Source organism: Pteronotus mesoamericanus, unplaced genomic scaffold (genome assembly GCF_021234165.1).
Source record: "Pteronotus mesoamericanus isolate MK-2021 breed Mesoamerican mustached bat unplaced genomic scaffold, CSHL_Meso_final contig_2, whole genome shotgun sequence".
NCBI lineage: Eukaryota > Metazoa > Chordata > Mammalia > Chiroptera > Mormoopidae > Pteronotus > Pteronotus mesoamericanus.
In genome coordinates this window covers 23,834,219-23,853,053 of record NW_026555084.1, presented here as the reverse complement: position 1 = coordinate 23,853,053, position 18,835 = coordinate 23,834,219, and the positions used below count along the sequence as shown (strand labels likewise).

At 35.9% G+C, this 18,835-nt stretch overlaps 1 protein-coding gene across 1 annotated transcript in view; it reads left to right on the top strand.

Annotated features, from left to right (window-relative positions):
• Positions 1-18,835, top strand: part of CTNNA1 (catenin alpha 1) — a 170,358-nt gene that overhangs the window by 22,839 nt on the left and 128,684 nt on the right. Inside the window, exons 2-3 of the mRNA XM_054568386.1 lie at positions 2,636-2,742; positions 4,564-4,759. Of these exons, the coding sequence (XP_054424361.1) occupies positions 2,638-2,742; positions 4,564-4,759 (301 nt within the window). The 5' untranslated portion in view covers positions 2,636-2,637. The remainder of the gene's footprint in view (positions 1-2,635; positions 2,743-4,563; positions 4,760-18,835) is intronic.

Below are 18,835 nucleotides of genomic sequence, written 5' to 3'. Positions count from 1 at the left end.
CCAGGGATCAAACCCACAACCTTGGTGTATCTGGATGACACTCAGCCAACTGAGCTACCTGGCCAGGACTCCTCCATTTTTTTTTTTTAAATGGTGGTTTTTATTTTTATTTTTTAAACCATGCATCTAGATGGTCTATAAACATCTACTTCCGATAAACTTGAAATTCAGTTTAGATTTAGGGTAGTTTCTTAATCTGCAGTTGACTTACATTAAAAAAATTTTGTCTTTGTTTTTACCATTTTTAGCATTTTACCAAATTTAGCATTTCCTCCTGTATTAATATAGACAACAAACCATTTTTAAGTTGAACCTGTAACGTTCACAAGTAGGAATTTCAGTGCTTTTCATATCTGCAACAATTAAAATATGACTTGAAAAAATGTGGATGTTTATTACTTTGAAGTAGTTATTAAGATTTCTTACCATATTTTATTTAATGTTACTAATGAAGCACATATATTGCTCTATTATACATTTGTTTGTACTTTGTTAGCTAAATTTTAACATATGCATTTCCCTTATAATCCTTGGAATTGTTTCATGCATTTAAAAAACATTCCGAGAAAGAGTCTATAGCTGCAGCGTCCAATACAGAAGTTGTTAGCCACATCTGGCTATCGAGCGCTTGATGTGTCTTGTTTGTATTTAAGTGTGCCCTAGGTATAAAACATCCCAGATTTTGAACACTTAGCACTTATGTAAAATATCTCTAGTAATTTTTTAAAAATTCTGATTACATACTGAAAAAATATTTTAAATATATTGTGTTAAATAAAATATATTGTTTGAACGGAAAACAAGTTTGTCCGTTTCTTATTACTTTATTTCTATTGGACAAGTTGCTCCATAGGCGTTAGTAGACTGTAAAGGGATCCATCTGGAGATCCATAGAGGGATCCTTAGCATTGAAAAATGTGTAGAATCCTCACAGAGGCTTCATTAGAGTGAGGTTGAACATTTAATTTTGCTGTTGCATGACTATCTTTGCTCAGTTTATAGTAACACTGAGGCTCTTGAAAAACATTTAAAACTTTTTTTCATCAAGAATACTTTATAGGTAATGTAGGATACTTCATATTTTACCATATTAGGGAGCATATAATATCAGGTGTTTCATTATTAGCAATGCTAAGTTAATTTGTTTAAGGGCATTACTATTAAATTTCAACATTGTAAAGGTATTTCTTATCCTCTTTGCAACTAGTGGATAACCTATCAGGTGATACTTTGTCACCCTACAGATATCCTGTTCCCCAGTCTTACACCTAATGGCGTTAGTATTCATTGGTAATACTTAACTGAATCAGTTGTTACACTGGGGTTTGCAAAATGGAATTCATGGTAAAGAAGTTTTCTTCCTCCCTTCTTTCTTTTCTTTTGTCATAGGATCGATTAACAGCTATCGCTCTTGATACTAAAATTGCCGTAAATTTGAAGCAATAGAGCCTTCGGTTCCTGTCTTTTTTTGATATGATCATGCCAGTTTTTGTGCCCTTTCTTGCTTTCTGTGTAGTAGGATGTCTATGACCTGGAAAAAGCCCTCCCCAACCTCTTTTTTTGAGTACTGAATCCCTTTTATTAGAAATGGCATTTAATAGAAATACAGAATTGGTCAGTTAGAACTTTATTCTTCTCCCTGCCCCCTCTAAATTTTGACATTATTTTTTAAGAATACAGTTTTTCATTGGTTGGTTGGTTGCAATTTATTCAGTGATCTGTTTGATAGGTAGTTCACAGTTTTTAATGATTATATTAATTTACCCAGGTTTATATTAATCATTTATATTAAATGATTACATTATTTTATCCAGGTTTTTAACATGCATCTTAATATTTCATTTAGAATAAAATTCTAAAAGTTGAATTTTTGAGTTACAAGAGATGCACACTTTTATGGTTTTAAAGTTCTGTCAACAGTGTGTTGTTTGGAATGTTTATTAGTGTTTACTTCAACTAAGTAACTCTCCTGTCTTTTTGTCTTTAATCCTTACGGCACTATTAGAAGCAAAACCTAACTGCTTGGTATTTTCGTTGAAGTCTTTTCCCCTAGTCTAAAGCCTCTGTTTAATGGAAGTTTACTTTGATACTGATACAGTAATATCTGACTAAGTGTTACTTGAGATTTCTTCTGGTTATGAGTGATAATAGCTGTAGGTGCAAAGGGCAGCAGACTTAAACCTTATGTTTTAATAGAGTAAGAAAAGATGTTCTCTGTGAATCCATCAAAAAATGAAATGAGATGTAATGTTTAGATAATACTGTACTATAAATGTTGTAGAGTAAAAAAAATAAGATTCTTTTGTATTAGTTTTCCTTCACTTTAGCTTTCTGCCCTGGTTCTAAGTTGGCATGGAAAAACTGGAAGTAGAAATGTCTTAGTGCCAGAGCAGCCCAAAAGTGAAAGCTCTGCATGTTGGGGAGTGCCCTCTTGTACCTCTAATGTTTGTAAACTTGAAATCTTAAGAGGTTATAGGAGTTTTTGGGCCTTAATATGTAGGGTAGTAAAAATTTTTTTCATCTTGTGGTGAATGTAGCTTTCTTGATACAGAAGTCTTTAGGAGATTTGTTACATATTTCATTTCATTGTTTGTGTTTGATGTTTACCTGACTTTGGTTTTTGTTTCTGTTTCAGAAATGACTGCTGTCCACGCAGGTAACATAAACTTCAAGTGGGACCCCAAAAGTCTAGAAATAAGGACTCTCGCAGTTGAAAGACTGTTGGAGCCTCTTGTGACACAGGTAAGAATCTGAGAACACAGACATATATAGTTGTTTCATAACATGGTTCCATAGCATTAGATCTGAGTAACAAACAGAGCAAGGTTATTTAGTTGAAAAGTTTAATTTGAGTGCTTGCGTTTAGGTTGATAGTACTTAGATGATTTGGCTCCACTGATAATTAAATATTCATGTATGGATTCATTTAATCCTTTAGAAACAACCCTTTAGTTTGTATTTTAGTTGCTGCCATTTTGTTTGGTCTTGTTGGCAATAATATGGGCCAGTAGTATGTAGTGCAGCTTTCCAAATGTTTGCACTTTGCAGACATTACAAAACATTGCAAAGTGCTAGAAACATTCATAAAAGATGGGATATGGAACCTTGACCATTAAATCTCTTCATCCTGTTTTAACACCTTTCATTGTCTATTAGCAGGTAATTTAATTTGAGGGTCAAAGTTGGTATGTTCTGTTACAAATACAATATCACAATGTGATGACATTTCATTAACTGTTAGCAGATAGCTTTGCACTTTTACTGTTCTGGTGCAGTTTACTAGTGTGCATGTGTGTGTGAGAGACAGATAAAATGTAATGGCATGTGCTATCTTTTAAAACAACTCTATTACAACTGATAAATATAAACTATTAAATATATACACACATACACTCGTACACCCACATGTATGTATATACATAATTTTTTTATGTATGTATACATAAGTTTAAAAATATGTGGGACTGTGTGGTAGGACTCAGGTATATTTACTTTTTAAAAAAATTTTATTTATTTTTAGAGAGAGGGGGAGGGACAGAGGAAGAGAGGAAGAGAAACATCAATGTGCGGTTGCCTCTCATGCGCCCCTCACTGGGGACCTGGCCCACAACTAGGCAGGTGCCCTGACTGGGAATCGAACTGGCGACCCTTTGGTTCACAGGCTGGAGCTCAGTCCACTGAGCTGCACCAGCCAGGACTATATTTACTTTCTTGGAGCCCATCTACTACAGCTGTCAATAGATCTTTGTGTGACAGATTATGCTAATAACAAATCTTTAGTTATCTTTAATGTACAGATTATCTGGTATTATAAAATATTTAAAATGGTTAATATTCTGGGACCTAAAACAGCATCCTGATAGACTGCTTTCGACAGCAGTTTCTTTTTACGGGCCTTCACTAATTAATTGCTGAGATTTGTGTGAATAAACTGAAAAGACTTAAGAAGTAAGTTATCAAAAAACATTTCGCATAGACTGAAACAGGAAAAATGTGACCTCCAGATAAAGCTAAGTTCATTGTTGACCTCTTTTGAAATTTTTTAAAAATTGTATTGGGGGTGACATTAGTTAATAAAGTTGTATTGGTTTCAAGTGTACAATTCTATAATATATCATCTGTATATTGTATTGTGTTCACCATCCCAAGTCAAGTCTTTCATCACCATTTATCCCCCCATACTCTCTCATACCTCTCTCCACCCCGGGAGCTTCTTGATGATGTAGAAACAAGTAGAGATTCCTTACTTGTTTTTAATTTAGTTTTTAATTTATAAAATGAAACCAAAAACCAAATGATCATATTTGAGGAATTAAAATATTTATTGTATTTCTTATCTTACACATTGAAAGCTAAATTATTTTGGAAACTAAATAGTATCATTGCTATATATTTTAAATATGGAGAGAGCTGTATGTTATTTGTTAAAGCTTGGTGGAATCTCATAAATGTGATGTTTTGTTTTTGTGATGATTTATTCTTGTTGTCTTTTAAAGATGTTAGTCTTTCTGCTATTTTCATTTTAATTGACTGCAGTTTAATTTTTTAAAATGGAACTTTTAGGTTACGACTCTGGTGAACACTAATAGTAAGGGGCCCTCTAATAAGAAGAGAGGTCGTTCTAAGAAGGCCCATGTTTTGGCTGCATCGGTTGAACAAGCAACTGAGAATTTCTTGGAGAAGGGGGATAAAATTGCAAAGGAGAGTCAGTTTCTCAAGGAGGAGCTTGTGGCTGCCGTAGACGATGTTCGAAAACAAGGTAGGTTAATACTGCTTTTTATAAATATAAAGACAGGCCTTTCTGGAAAATGAATCCTTGGAGGTGACTTTTTGAGGTCAACATCCTCATTCTTATGCTTGCCAGTTGCTCATTAACTAATACTATTCAGTTATTGGAGTTCATGTTGGAATAATAATATTCAGTACTGGCTTAAATTTTAATCAGGAAAAATAGTAACAAAGGAACATTTTTTTTTGAGAATCTGAATCTACTTCTCTTGGTTGTTCGAAGCAAAAGACAAGTCTTAGAAATGTTGTAACATAATTTTTTTTTTTTTTAAGATTTTATTTATTTACTTTTAAGCAGAGGGGAAGGGAGGGAGAAAGAGAGAGAAACAAACATCAATGTGTGGTTGCCTCTCACGCACTCCCTACTGGGGACCTGGCCCACAACCCAGGCGTGTGCCCTGACTGGGAATCAAACCCGTGACCCTTTGTTTCACAGTCCAGCACTCAATCCACTGAGTCACACCAGCCATGGCTGTAACACAATTTGATAGAAAATAAATGGGGCGAAAGTTTTCCTTTCATCCTTTGAAATATGTAATACATTTTTTTAGTTCTTGCTGAAGATAAAGGGGTGATAAAAATGGAAAATTGTCCAGCAATTCTGAAAATACCATAGAAATTGCCCCATTCTGTCAGACTGGTATGTTAAAGTAGTCATACATATTTGCATTCTTTTGAGTTTGAAATAAATTGAATCTGGGCTTAAAAGAAACATGTTTTGGGAACACTCAGAATTGGTAGAAGGTGAAATTATACTCACAGGCTACCTATCAGTAGTTACTATTAGAAAACTCATCATTCTGATGCTACAAGTATGATAAGAGGACTTTAAATGTGAAAAATTAACTTTTTGTAACCTGTAGGTTTGTGTTAAACTTGTGGTCCAGCAGGACAACTTCAACAAAGACATGGCTTTCTGTAGGGCTGTTGGATATCAGCTAAGGTGAACTGAGCCCCTACTCTGTTGCAGGTGTTTAATGGGCCTTTGGGAGAATGTCAGTGGATCTCTGATGGCCAAGAGCAATGTGCATGCATAGTCCATTGGAGTCTTAAGTCAAATTCATCTCTGTAACAGTACCCCAAAAGGGGCATTGGGTTAAATGAGAGATGCCATTTTTTAGTTCTGGATTTTTGAATTAAAAACTTTGAATGATAAATATTTTTCTCAGTTTTCAGGCTGAAGATAAATATTTCTCATACTATAAATGATGAGGTTATTTAAATTCATAATACTAGCTAAGTGGATGTATTAGTTTCCTAGGGCTGCCATACATAAGTTATTACAAAGTTGGCTTAGAACAACAGGAATTTATTCTCTCATGTATCTGGTGGCCAGGTATCTGAACTTAAGGTGTCAGGGTTGATTCCTTCTTGGGGGCCTAGAGGAAATCTGTTTATGCTTTTTCCTGGCTTCTGGTGGTTGCTGGCATGCTTGGTGTTCCTCGGCTTGTAGATACATCAGTTCATTCTCTGCCTTTGTTGTAACATGGCACTCTTCCTGTGTGTCTGTTCAAGTTCCCTCTGAAAGGACATCAGTCATTGACTTAGGGTCTACTCTAGTCCAATATGACTTCATCTTAACTTGATTATATCTGCAAAGACTATTTCCAAATAAGGCCACTTTCACAGCCTCTGGGTGGACATGAATTTTGTGGGACAATATTCAATACAATAGAAAGTGTTTTGAATTAATTTATTTTAAAGCAGTTTAATTGTCCAGTTCAAGACAATTTTTGAGCTGCTTGTTGCGAAAATTAGGATGGCTATTACTTCATTGCCTCTGTGTGAAAACTTTATTCCCTAGGCCTTTTTGCCTCCTATAATGAAACTTATAACACTAACAGATGAATTTGACCAAGTGTTCGTTGAGTCTAGTGACTAAGACATTGATTTTCAAAATACGTTTAATTGTTGCAGGTAACTTTCATTCTGTAAGTAGGTGTTCCTTGTTTCAGAAGTTTCTCTGAAGCGAATCTGTAGCATTCATGGAAAGAATACATGGTGCCCTCTCCCCAGTTTTAAATGCATTTCTAAATCTGTTTTCTTGTTATTTTTGTTTATATCTGAGAAAATCTTTTATGTGACTCTGAATCATAAGTACTTGTCTGTCCTAGCTGAATTTTGTAATTAGTTATGATCATGATCTATTCACCATAAATTGCCTTTTCCTGGGAGAGGAAACTAAAACAAATATAACTGTCTCTCATTATCATTACTACACCAGATATGGAGAGATGAAGCGCCTTGCTTTTTTCTGTTGACTTGTTTTTTCTTTGGAGACTTAACAAATGTCTCTCCTATCAAATAGAACAAAGAATACATATTATGAAAATGGTTAAGCACAGATTCTTTAATCAACCAAGTCTTGTTGGTTATGTTGTTGAAGGTGTTTACTTATTATTTGAAAACCTGTAGTGGTATTAGTATGTCTGCAGATTCTTTGATACCCTTTCCTTAAAAAGTGATGTCCAGTTTTGATCCTCTTAAATGTGTGTTGGGCTTAGAGGCTTTGTAAAGGATAGAATGTGGTGGAAGTAATACTACGTATTTTCAGAGCAAAATCATAAGTGTATAGTATTCACTTGGCTCTTTCTTATGGATTATTCAATGTGGGGGAAGGTGGCTGCTTATATTATAAGGCCACTCAGGAGCTCCAGTGGAGAGGAACTGGGGTCTTCTGCCAACAGTCAGCACCAGTTTGCTGAGCATGTGAGTAAGCCACTTTGGAAGCAGATCCTCCAGCTCCAGTCAAGTTTCAGATGATAGCAACTCCAGCCAACCCTGAATTTCTGACCAGAAGACAGGGAGATAATGTTTATTTTGAGCTACCAAGTTTTAGGGTAATTTGTTAGGTTGCAAAGGAAAATTAATACTTTTCCCAGGCCTGGCTTCAGTGGCTCTGAGCACTTAGGCAAAACTGACCTAAATGCTCTGAATTTTGTTGGTATATAAAACACTAATTTTGATTTCCTAGAGCTTCATAGCAGATTGACAAATGAAGTAGTTAGAATTCTTTGTACTTCAAGTCTGTTGCTTTTCCACTGGAACACTTAATTGCTAAAGGATTATAGGAAGATTTCTTTGTTCCAAATCAATGTGGACTACTTTTGTCCATAGTATAAGCTGGCAAATATTTTTTTCTTTATGAAGAGCCAGGTAGGAAATGTTTTAGGCCTTACTGGCTATAAGACCTTTGTTGATGCTGTTCAGTTCTGCAATTGTATTGGGAAAGAAGCTATGAAAATCTGTAAACAAATGGGCATGGCTGTGTTTCAGTGAAACTTATTTATAAAAACATGGTGGGCCAGATTTAACTCACAGGCTGTAGTTAGTTGGCCACTGATATAGGGTTTTCCCAGACAGTTAAAGATACGAGTTTATTGTTTTCTTATTTTTTAAATTCTCATGCGCGGATGTATTTATTGATTTTGGGGGGAGGGGACATTGATATGAGAAACATTGATCAGTTGCCTCTAGTATGCACCCCGACTAGGGATCAAACACGTGACCTGGGTATGTGCCCTGACTGGAAATCGAACCTGTGATCTTTTGGTGTACGGGACAACGCTCTAACAAACTGAGCCACCTGGCCAGAGCAAAGGTGTGACCTTACTTTATTCAAAAATATTTACTTATAGCTCTTTTGAGCCAAAAATTAGACCTTCTTTATCTTTGAGTTTGTATAAGGAATGTGCTGTCTGTGCAGTCATAATTAATAACCAGAGTTGAATGTATAGTTTTTCAGCATAATTTAATTTTCTTTTTGTATTTGCTCCTGATTATGTGAATAATAAACACAAACATTGGTGAGTACACTAAAACCTTATCATTAGCATTGCCAATGGATAAAAGATTCACGTATATAAATGCAGGGTTACTTTATCTCAAGGCCATTCAAATAGCCAAGTGAGCCTCCTGTGGTGGATGGGAGCCAGTTGTCAATTGCATGGCATCCAAATCTCTGTGATCTAGGGGTTTTGTTGTACTGCCAGTCAGCCCAAACTTGTTGTTGTGACTACCTTATATGTGTTGAGGCATACATGTGCCTCTTAGATGTGCTCATTTCTCTTCCACCGCCCAACTCCCACCCTCAATTATTTATACTTTATGCTTTTTATTCCTAGCTCTTATCACAATGGTAATTAAATAATTTGTTGTCTTCTGCTCTTTAGGCTCCAGCAGGGCAGGTTCTGCCTTGGTCTGATGACCATTCTCTGTGGCACCTGTCATAGTTTTTGGTCCATGATAGGCGCTTAAATGTTTTAGGAAGATAATTGACTGTGTACTCAAAGAAGTATGTGAGAAAAGGCTGTCTCAAAAATTAAGTGTTTTACTTCCCAGTGATGAATGTAAATACAGGGATAAGGGTGGCAAATCTTACCTTTTAAAAAAATGAGATATAATTTACATAACATAAAATTCACCCCTTTAAAGTGTGTAACTTGGTGATTTTTAGTATATTCATAGAGTTTTGCAGCTACCACTATTAATTAATTTCAGAGTATTTTTATCACCCCAAAATACCCTTTATATGGGTGTATATATATTTTAGTATATGGGTATATACTCATACCCATTAGTAATCACTCCTCATGCATATATACTTTTAACAATACCTATGAAAGAGTATATAAATGTATTTTATGAATTCTCAAATAGGGCTCTGACGAGAAAATGAGGGCTCTCGCCTGGGTAGGAGACATCCCATGGACAGGGTTGGGAAGACCTAAATGAAACTTGTTAGAAAAAGGAGAGACATTTAGAAAAGAGGACCAGCGATGGTAAATTTGAAGTGGAGTGAGGAGGAATAGCTTCTACTAAAACAGGGTTTTTAAATCCATTGGTTACAATTCATAGTTTCACCTTAAAGGCCAAGATGAGAGACTTGATGCTACATCAGTAACTGCTTGCCTACAGTAGCTCACAGGCATTTTGAGTGGATGAAAGAGGAGAAGGCCCAAAGAAGCTGAGGTACATCTTTATGTATTCCTGCACTGCTTCTAATGATATTCTGCGCAGTAAAGGAGCTGCCAAATTGATGGTGGGTGAACTGGGTAACAGTGGATTTCCTGGGAGAAAGCTTGTGTTGGAGAAAGCATGTGTCAGAAAGCTTGTGTCAGAGAAACCTGAGTGGGGAAGGGGCTGCTGGATGACTGTGTTTGGTCTCTGATGAAGAAAAGAGATTATATTCTAGCAGACAGGTGGTGATTTTTTTCTGTTTTGTCCCAGAGCTTATAATCAGGATGCGTGAATATGAAAAGTAACTTAATAGCATGAGTGGCACGCAGGGAATGGAATGGGATGGGAGCGTAAGCATGGGATTGGAAAGCTTCCTGAAGTTCATTGGTTCTTGAAAGTGGAAGAAGGGAGGGGAAACATCATCCGAGTAACAAATACAGCAGATGCAAGATGTGCATAAGACAGTGACGGCCCTGACTTGACTGGGCTGGTGGGGATAGACGTTGGAGGTAGATTTAGAGGATTGTTTGTAATGCCAGGGTAAGAAGGGAGGACTGCCACGGACATAATACAGAATCAGAAGTCTGTGGTTGGACTAAGTGTCACAGATTCAGATTCCCATATACTTGAACATACCTAGTGACACAGAATTTGCTAACTCTGGGAGCATTGCTTTGTGTTTAGTTTTTGAAAAATAATTTATTTTTTTTATGGAGAAGCATCAATTTATTGTCCCACTTATGCATTCATTGGTTGATTCTTGTGTGTACCCTGACCCTGGAGATCCAGACCACATCCTTCATGTATCAGGATGATGCTCTAACCAACTGAGCTATCCAGCTAGGGCTGCTTTGTGTTCATTTTTAAAGGTTTTTTTCCGTCTTAAACTGAAATATGTCTTAACTTTTTCCTTATTTTAGGAAGTTCTGTTGCGCCCTGACTGGTGTGACTTAGTGGGTTGGGCATCGTCTTGCAAACCAAAAGGTTGATGATTCAATTCCCACCTAGGGCACATGCCTGGGTTGTGGGCCACGTCCCCCGTTGGGGGCATGTGAGAGACAATTAACCGATGTTTCTCTTGCACATCAATGTTTCCCTCTCTTTCAACTTCCCTTCCCTTCTCTCTAAAAATAAATAAATAAAATCATAAAGGGTTAGAGGTGAGAGAGAGTCTGGTGGCAGGATCAGCAGTCAGGAGAGGTGGAGGCAAGGTAGGGGATGAAATGGAGCTGTTAAGGAAAGAGAAAATTGGGCAATTATCAGGCAAGTGAACTGCCAGCTTGGCCTGTGCACACAATCTTTATAGATAAAACTAGGGGACTTGGGAAAAAAGTACAATAAAGATTAAATTTAAAAACAAAACAACTAAAGGAACTGATAGTGGAAAAATTGTAGTAATTTATTTTCCTGTGACTTGAATCTTTTAGGGAATCTATTGAGGCAGTGTGTGCTACTAAAACACTTTAGGTGAATTACGTAAAATTAGCTATTAAGATTCTGCTATGCCAGTTTTTAGTAAAGTTTAAAAAAATTTCTATTGTAACACTTGCTTCAGTGTTTATTTACGCTAATAAAAAGTCAACTAACAGGTTATTTAATTTTTCTTGACTTTTTATTTTGATTCACCAGAAGTTGCAATAATAGTACAGAGTGCTTCAGTATACCCTTTACCACAGGGGTTCACCTCCCCCGGCCCCGCCCCTCACCGGAGCTTGTTATCTCTGCCTCTAACCCCTCATCCCTCAGGTCTTCCACAAAACCAAGTCACTGGTGCCAAAAAGGCTGGGGACCTCTTCTTTACCCACTCTCCCCCAGTGGTTTCATACAGGGTCTGGCACAAATAATGCCCCTTTTAAATTACAAAATCTCTTACTACAAAATCATAAGCATGTAATCCTGTAACATAACAATGTCACACTCAAGCACACCATATAACATTTTAGGTGAAATGTTCAAATTAAAACTATAAGATATCAAACCCTTATTATTACCCTACCAACCACACTCAAGCAAGCATTACTTGTGCTAGACTCTGTGTTTGGAATTGCATTACAGTGTCAACAACACCAGGAAATCGACATTGGTACAATATGTGGATATAATTCTCTGGTTTTATCACATGTGTAGATTTATGTAATCACCACTGCATTCAGGATACAGAACTGTTACATCGCCATAAAGCTCTTCCTCATGCTGCTCCTTATACTCACATCCATGCTGCTTATACTCCCTGTCATCCCTAACCCTTAGCACCTAATGTCTCCGTCTCCCATTCTGTCATTTCAAGAATATTGTATAATACAGTGTATGACATTTAGAGATTGGCTCCCCAACCAACATGAATTCCTTGAGAGCCTTGCAAATTGGTGTGTATATCAATAGTTTGTAACTTTTTATTGCTAAATAATATTTCCTGAGTACTTCATGGTGTGGGTGTGGCTTGTCTTTTGATCCTCTTAACAAATCTCTTGCATAGTAAAAGTTTTAAATTTTGATGGACTTCAATTTAATGATAACTCCCTGCCCCATTTATGGTTTGTGCTTTTGGTGTCATGATTTAGAATTCCTCACCAAGCTATAGCTTTTGAAGATTTTCTCCAGTTTTCTTTTAAGTTTTATAGTTTTACATTTTACATTTAAATCTGACTCATTTTGAGTTAATTTTTGTAAAACACGTGAGGTTTAGGTCAAGTTCTTTCCCCCTGCCCCCCTCAGTGGACACCCAGTTATTCCATTACCATTTGTTGAAAAGACTGTCTTTCTTCTATTGAACTGCTCAACACCCTTGATAAAAATCAGTTGAGTATACCTGTGTGGGATTATTTCTGGGTTCTCTACTTTGTTTCATTGATCTATGTGTTTTTCTCTCTGCCAGTACCACACAGTCTTTATTGCTATAGTTAGAACTGGATGGAGTGGTTTTACCTACTTTATTCTTTATATTCTAAATTGATTTAGCTGTTCTAGTTCTTTTGTTTTTCCATATGAATTTTAGATAATCTTATGTATATCTCTAAAAAACTGGGATTTTGATAGGAATTTCATTAAACTTGTCATCAGTTTGGTTAGAATTAACATTTTCACTATATTTTGTTTATAATATGTGAACAAACTATGTTTCCACTTGTTTAGATCATCTTTATTTCTTTCCTCAGAGTTTAACATATAGGGTGGGGCAAAAGTAGATTTACAGTTGTATGTGAAACGGAGTTTATTCTTGTGTTTATTAATTATTGTATTGTATTTCACATGAACAATTGTAAACCTACTTTTGCCCCACCCTCTATGAGTCCTATACATGTTTTCTTAGATTTATGCTAATTTATTTTTTGAACCATGGCCACATGCATATGCATTTTACCCTAGTTTTAAATCTAGCTTCAATATCATTTTATTATTTTGTTTTTAAAAATTTAACACTAATTTCAGGCTTTTAAAAGTTATTAAGTATAACCTTGGAATTTATAATCTTTAAAATTGTACACTTTCTCTCGCTTCATTTCTCTATTACTGGACTTAAAAGTTTTTATGTTTTTGATATAAATTATTAATGCTGCAGTGCATGAACACCATGTATATATAGTGCTCTCCTTTAAAAAAAAATCCTTAAGGTATTTTCCCAGGAGTAGGAATATAGGGGCACAAATCTTTTTTACAAATTAAATTAATTTACAACAGAGTGTACAAATCAGTATACAGTTTGAAGTTTTCTATACATGTCTACCTGTGTAATTACCATTCAGAAAATCTCTTCAGGAACGTATGTTTTAGGGCTTTTAAAATGTATTAGCAAATTTTTCTCTAGTAGGGTTATATCTTCAGTTTGCTAATGTTCACGTACTAGCAATTATAAGTTACAGAAATTCATTTTGTTTACCTAAAACTTGTTTATGCAGAAGGGGAGTTTATGGACCTTTATAATTGGGACTTTCAGGTACAGTAAGTCCTCACTTATGTCACTGATAGGTTCTTGGAAATCGCGATTTTAAATTAAACAACTGGTAATGAAATCAGTTTTACTGTAGGCTAATTGATGTAAACAATAGTCAGCTTCCTGTGGCATATTTCTAGACACAAAAGCACCGTCAGACTCTAAATAAAGACCTAAAACACTTCTAATATTAAACATTGAAATATATGTGAGCTATATAATTAATTAAGAAAGACTAATAATAACAGGAGAATTATTTTCCAAACTGCTTATTTTAGTTCTGGGTTGTGGGTGGCTGAAGCCTCTCCTGGCAGCTTCGGGTGTAAGGTGGGGCCCACCCTGGACAGGACACCCTTCTGTTGCAGAGCCACTCATTCCTACACCCAGCACCCATTCTCACTCATAGTAGGACAGTGTGGATGGACTAATTCACCTCGTGCACATCTTTGGGATATGGGAGAAAGCCTAGTACACAGAGAATACCCAGGTGGGCATGGGGAGATGTGCAAACTTCACACAGCAGTGACCCTGGCTGGGAATCATTAAAAAAAAAAAAAAATCAATGTTATAATGAAACAAACATTGAACAAAATGACATTTTTGAGGGCCTGTAGATCTTGAGTTCAGGAATGGCTAGATGAGACTGACTCAGAGGGTATGAGGCTTTTTTCATCACTTGCCTCCATGTATTTTAGTTTACTTCTAATTTCATGTGTACACATGGAAAAGATGCCCACCTGTAGTTTGAGGTGGTCATCCGAGCTTTGACATTCCAGCAGAAAAAGAACTTTTCCTCAGTGTCTGTATCTTAGTCATAGAGCGGACCAGTTAACTTTGCTTGGGTTTTGCTGGGCACTGAACCAGTTCTATTGCCACAGGAGACTGATTAGCCAGCCTGGACCCCAGGACAAAAGAAAAGGGCAGGAGAGTACTTTAAAGGAACACGAGATAAAGTAAAATGTTGAATAGAAATAAATTGTCCTTCTTGACAAGTACTAATGAGATAGTCCATTAAAATATTTTTGCTATCTTTATAGATATAAAATGCTTACTTTTTAAAATTTTGCATTATTTGGAGCTAATTGATGCTGTTTCTTCTGAAACGTAATGATGTATGTGAGAGCCCCTAGGGCAGTGATAGGTATTTATAAACAAAAGTGCTACTTTTTTGATTCATTGAAGCCCTGTTATTTTTCTTAATCATTGGAATTCTACCAGGTTTTCAAAAATTGAGACAAGGCCTATTGGGCCAGAGATGCTAATTTTTTAGATTTCTCATCACTCATCTATTGGTATTGCAGAGGTGGAATTAACTTAGAGATGAAAATCAAGACATGATTGCATGCGTCTGTAATGGTTTTAGTGGTGGGATCATATTTACGGTAGTCGTGGGAAAGGCAGTAGAGTTCTGTTGAACTGAGCAAGGACTGTAGCTAAAACCAGTGACTTGTACTGCTTTCCAGACCGTTTGTCTTGATTTTTCTTTCATGACTGCCACACCATTAACCAGGCATTCACCTCACATGTATTTGCTGTTATTCACATGGTAGACAACATGAGAACATCTTGATAGTTCACTGCAGCCTCTTTTCCAATATTGAAAAAAACATTTAATAGTGACACCTATATGTACCTTCCTTCCAAATGGCCAGGAGGTAAAAATAGAGTAAGTTCTTGGTCAAGTAAATAGAAGGCAGATAACGAATGTTTGGCTGTATTTTCCCTCCTTTCATGTCTATTTATATTTAGGCACTATTTGTCTTAAGATTTTTTTTGGAGGCTTGCTTTTCAAGTTCTGGTTTTTGGATCATGATTCCATTTCAGGTAAACTTTAATCATAGTGGAATTGCATTGTTTTAAGTAGGATCAGGACTTCAGCTTCTTGAGAACAGTCAGTGTTGTTCAGTACTGTCTCAGTCATTACAAGAACCACTTTTTTTTTTCTTTAGAAATGTCTTGTCATATTTAGAGCAAGAAAGCAGTATTCATTGGTCTACTAAAACAAGAGATTTAAAACTATTGAGTGTACTAGCATCTGCATGATCTTAGCAGCTATAGTTGATTGGTGAGCATACTCTTAATGTTCTTGTTGCACAGATAACTTCTTAGGTTTTCAAATCTTGAAAGCACAGAATTGGCAAGTCAGATAAAAGTGATGGTCCTTAGGACAATATCATCATAAAGAAGGGACAGGCAGTGAGGGTTTTAGTTGATATTAATTAAGAGACATTCTTTTATATATCTCACTAATTATGTCATAAAATTGAATACTAGATGCCATCTTCCTTGATACAGCTAGAATGATTTCTACATAGGGGCAAAGCCCACACATATGGAGAGGATGTGTGTGCATGCACATGTTTATGAGCATGTGTGTGTGTGTGTTCATTATGAATCTTGGAAAGGCAGTTTTAAGGGAAATGATATATTTTATCTCTGACAAAAGGATGGATATTGAGCATAAGGTGTCAGACTCTTGAGGCATAATTTTCTCCCTGGCAATGACTAGAGTCAGATTGAAGGAGGTGAAAATTGGTGTCCTGTCCAGGGCAGATGTTGACAGCCTCAGACTGACGTGCCCACATCTAATATAGGCAGCCTGGAAAATAGGTGTTAAAAGGCAGAGGTGATCAGGACAAAGCAGCCATCAGTGACTATTTGCGAAGTAGACAGGAGATTACATAGTAGAGTCTGGGTTTGCTAAGTTTTTGATATAAAGACTTGAAATATAGCTTTTAGAAGCTTTTTGTGGGTGTGTGAGAGGGATTACATTTTAATTTGTCTGGTGGTGTTAGTGTGGTTTTAGTCAGGTTGAAGTCATGTTGACTATATCACAGGAGAAAAATGACAAGTATTCCTACCCTAGACTATTGAGTATGGGTTTCAAAAAGTGTTAATAATGATGCTCTTGAAGAGCAGTAGCAGAGAAACATTTAACATCTTGAAAAAGATTAAAGTTAAGTTAATTAGGATTTCAGAGTAGCGTAATCACTTTCTTCACAAGAAATTAAACCTCACAAGAAATCAGCTGATTTTTCTCATGCTCTTGGTTTGAGTTCTGGCTTCTCATTTATTCTGCCTTTTCCCCTTGCCATCTTGGTAGATTTTTCATCCTGTTTTCTCCTCTTACTTTTGTGGTTATTTCTTTTCATGTGATTCCCCTGGCTGGGTCTGTTGTTAGAAGTGCTCCCACTCCAATTCCTACCCTTCATATGTTTCTGAAGACTGTGATTAATTTAAAGTGTGTGCATTATTGACCCTCATTCCTCCACTCTCACAATTTAATCCATTTTCTTTTGCTCTTCATTTAACTTGAGCAGAAAAGCAAAATATAAATTCCAAAAAATCATTAACTGGTTGTCATTTGGGTGTTTAATGTCTTAAAGTTGTCTGTCTGACTTAAATTGTAAGTCTCCAGGGTGGAGGCTACATTTTCTTTGACTTGGGATGTGTCAAGGATGCTGTCTGTTTCTGGATCACTACCCTTGTGTGAGCATATGCTGCTCTGTAGAGACTCGGGTTCTGCTGTAGCCAGCTTGGAAGTGAGGAAAGGAAAATGAACTTATTAAATTTTAATGTTTCCTGTGATTTTGAAAAAGCTTCTCTTTTAAAATTTGTCTGTCTGTTAAACTCACAAAAATAAATAACACTAACCAGGATAATAATACTTTTAAGTTATAGTGGGTAATATTATTGCCTTACTATATTTGTCCAGTGTAGCTGAGAGAGTTATCTCAGGTATTACACTTTTGACTTTGGCATGACTTCAACCATGATGTTGCAGTAGTGTGGTTTCTACTAGTTAATTTCATAAGAAAGTGACTCCAAGTTGAAATGCATGTTATGCATTTATTTGAATGTGTAATCAGGAAGTAAGTGCCCCTCTTTGGAGTGTTTCTGAATAGCAGCAGGGCACACTTGAATTAATAAGAAAAATGAGAACGTCAATATAGGTGGTACTCTATTTTAACTATTTTAAATAAAATCAATCCATTCTGTTGGCTGTTTAAAGTATTAATAGAAATTTCAAAGCTCTGTTCCTTACCCCCTCAGGATCGGGAAAGATGTAGGTTGAGAGTTTTTCTGGCTGTGCTTGGAACTGATTCTGATTGGCTTTTAGTTTAGGATTTAAATAACATGATATTAAATGTTATTTCCTGGTTGATTTTCAAAAGATAAACATTTTTGTGGATTAAAAATGGCACCCCAAGAAAGTTCTGTTAAAATATCTGTCAGGAATTCTTTGAATCATCAGTTTTTCTTTAATTTATGGAGGTATCATTTAGGGGTCTGTAGTTTTGGCCAGATATTCCCCATTGATGAATGGAAGGGTGAAGGTGCAAAGGATTAAGTGTTTTATTCAGATTTATCCTCATGTCACAGGGCATGCCATTTATGCTAGATGTATACCACCATTTGGTTCCTTCCCAAATGATTATGTTATGAAATCTGTTATTTTTGTAACTGTGTTTATCTTCAATGACAAGTGTGGAAAATGTCACATTTTATTAGCAGACCATAGAAAATGAATTAAAAAAAATTGAGGAGTGTGAGGGGAAGGGAGTGGGACAGCTTGGGATGTGTCAAGGATATATTAATGTGTCAATAGGTATTCTTGATTATCTTGAAGTTAGCAAATAATTTTGTGAAGACTTGGTCCTGTCAGTTTATTATTTTATAAAATGAAAGTTGATGTAATGATAAAATAAGAATAGTTATGTCACTTTCTGATGAGATCCCTTAATCATATGTTAGAGAACTTGTTATAAAGTAGTTTTATCAGTGGAGATAAGCACAAAAAAAGTAACTCTTAAGAATTAGGAATCCCATGATAAAGAAGTTTTAGGTTTTCAAAGGCCAGGGCTGGATGTCTTTTTTTAAAAAAATTTCTCTGTGTAAAATGATGCCAAGTTGTTAAGGGTAGGTAGTGGTAGAGGATGTGTATGTGATGTTGGTTGGTTGGTTGCCCTTTTTTTTTTTTAACTTTCCTATGGCTATTCCCTGAGTAGAATTGGAAATGTTATTTAAACAAAGGTAAATTTTTTTTTTTGCAGTATGCATGTTTTTGATAGAGCAAAAAGAATAAAATAAAAATCAGCTGTAATTTTGTTACCCAGAGATGAAACGAATGTTTAACATTTTGGTTAGACCCTTCTT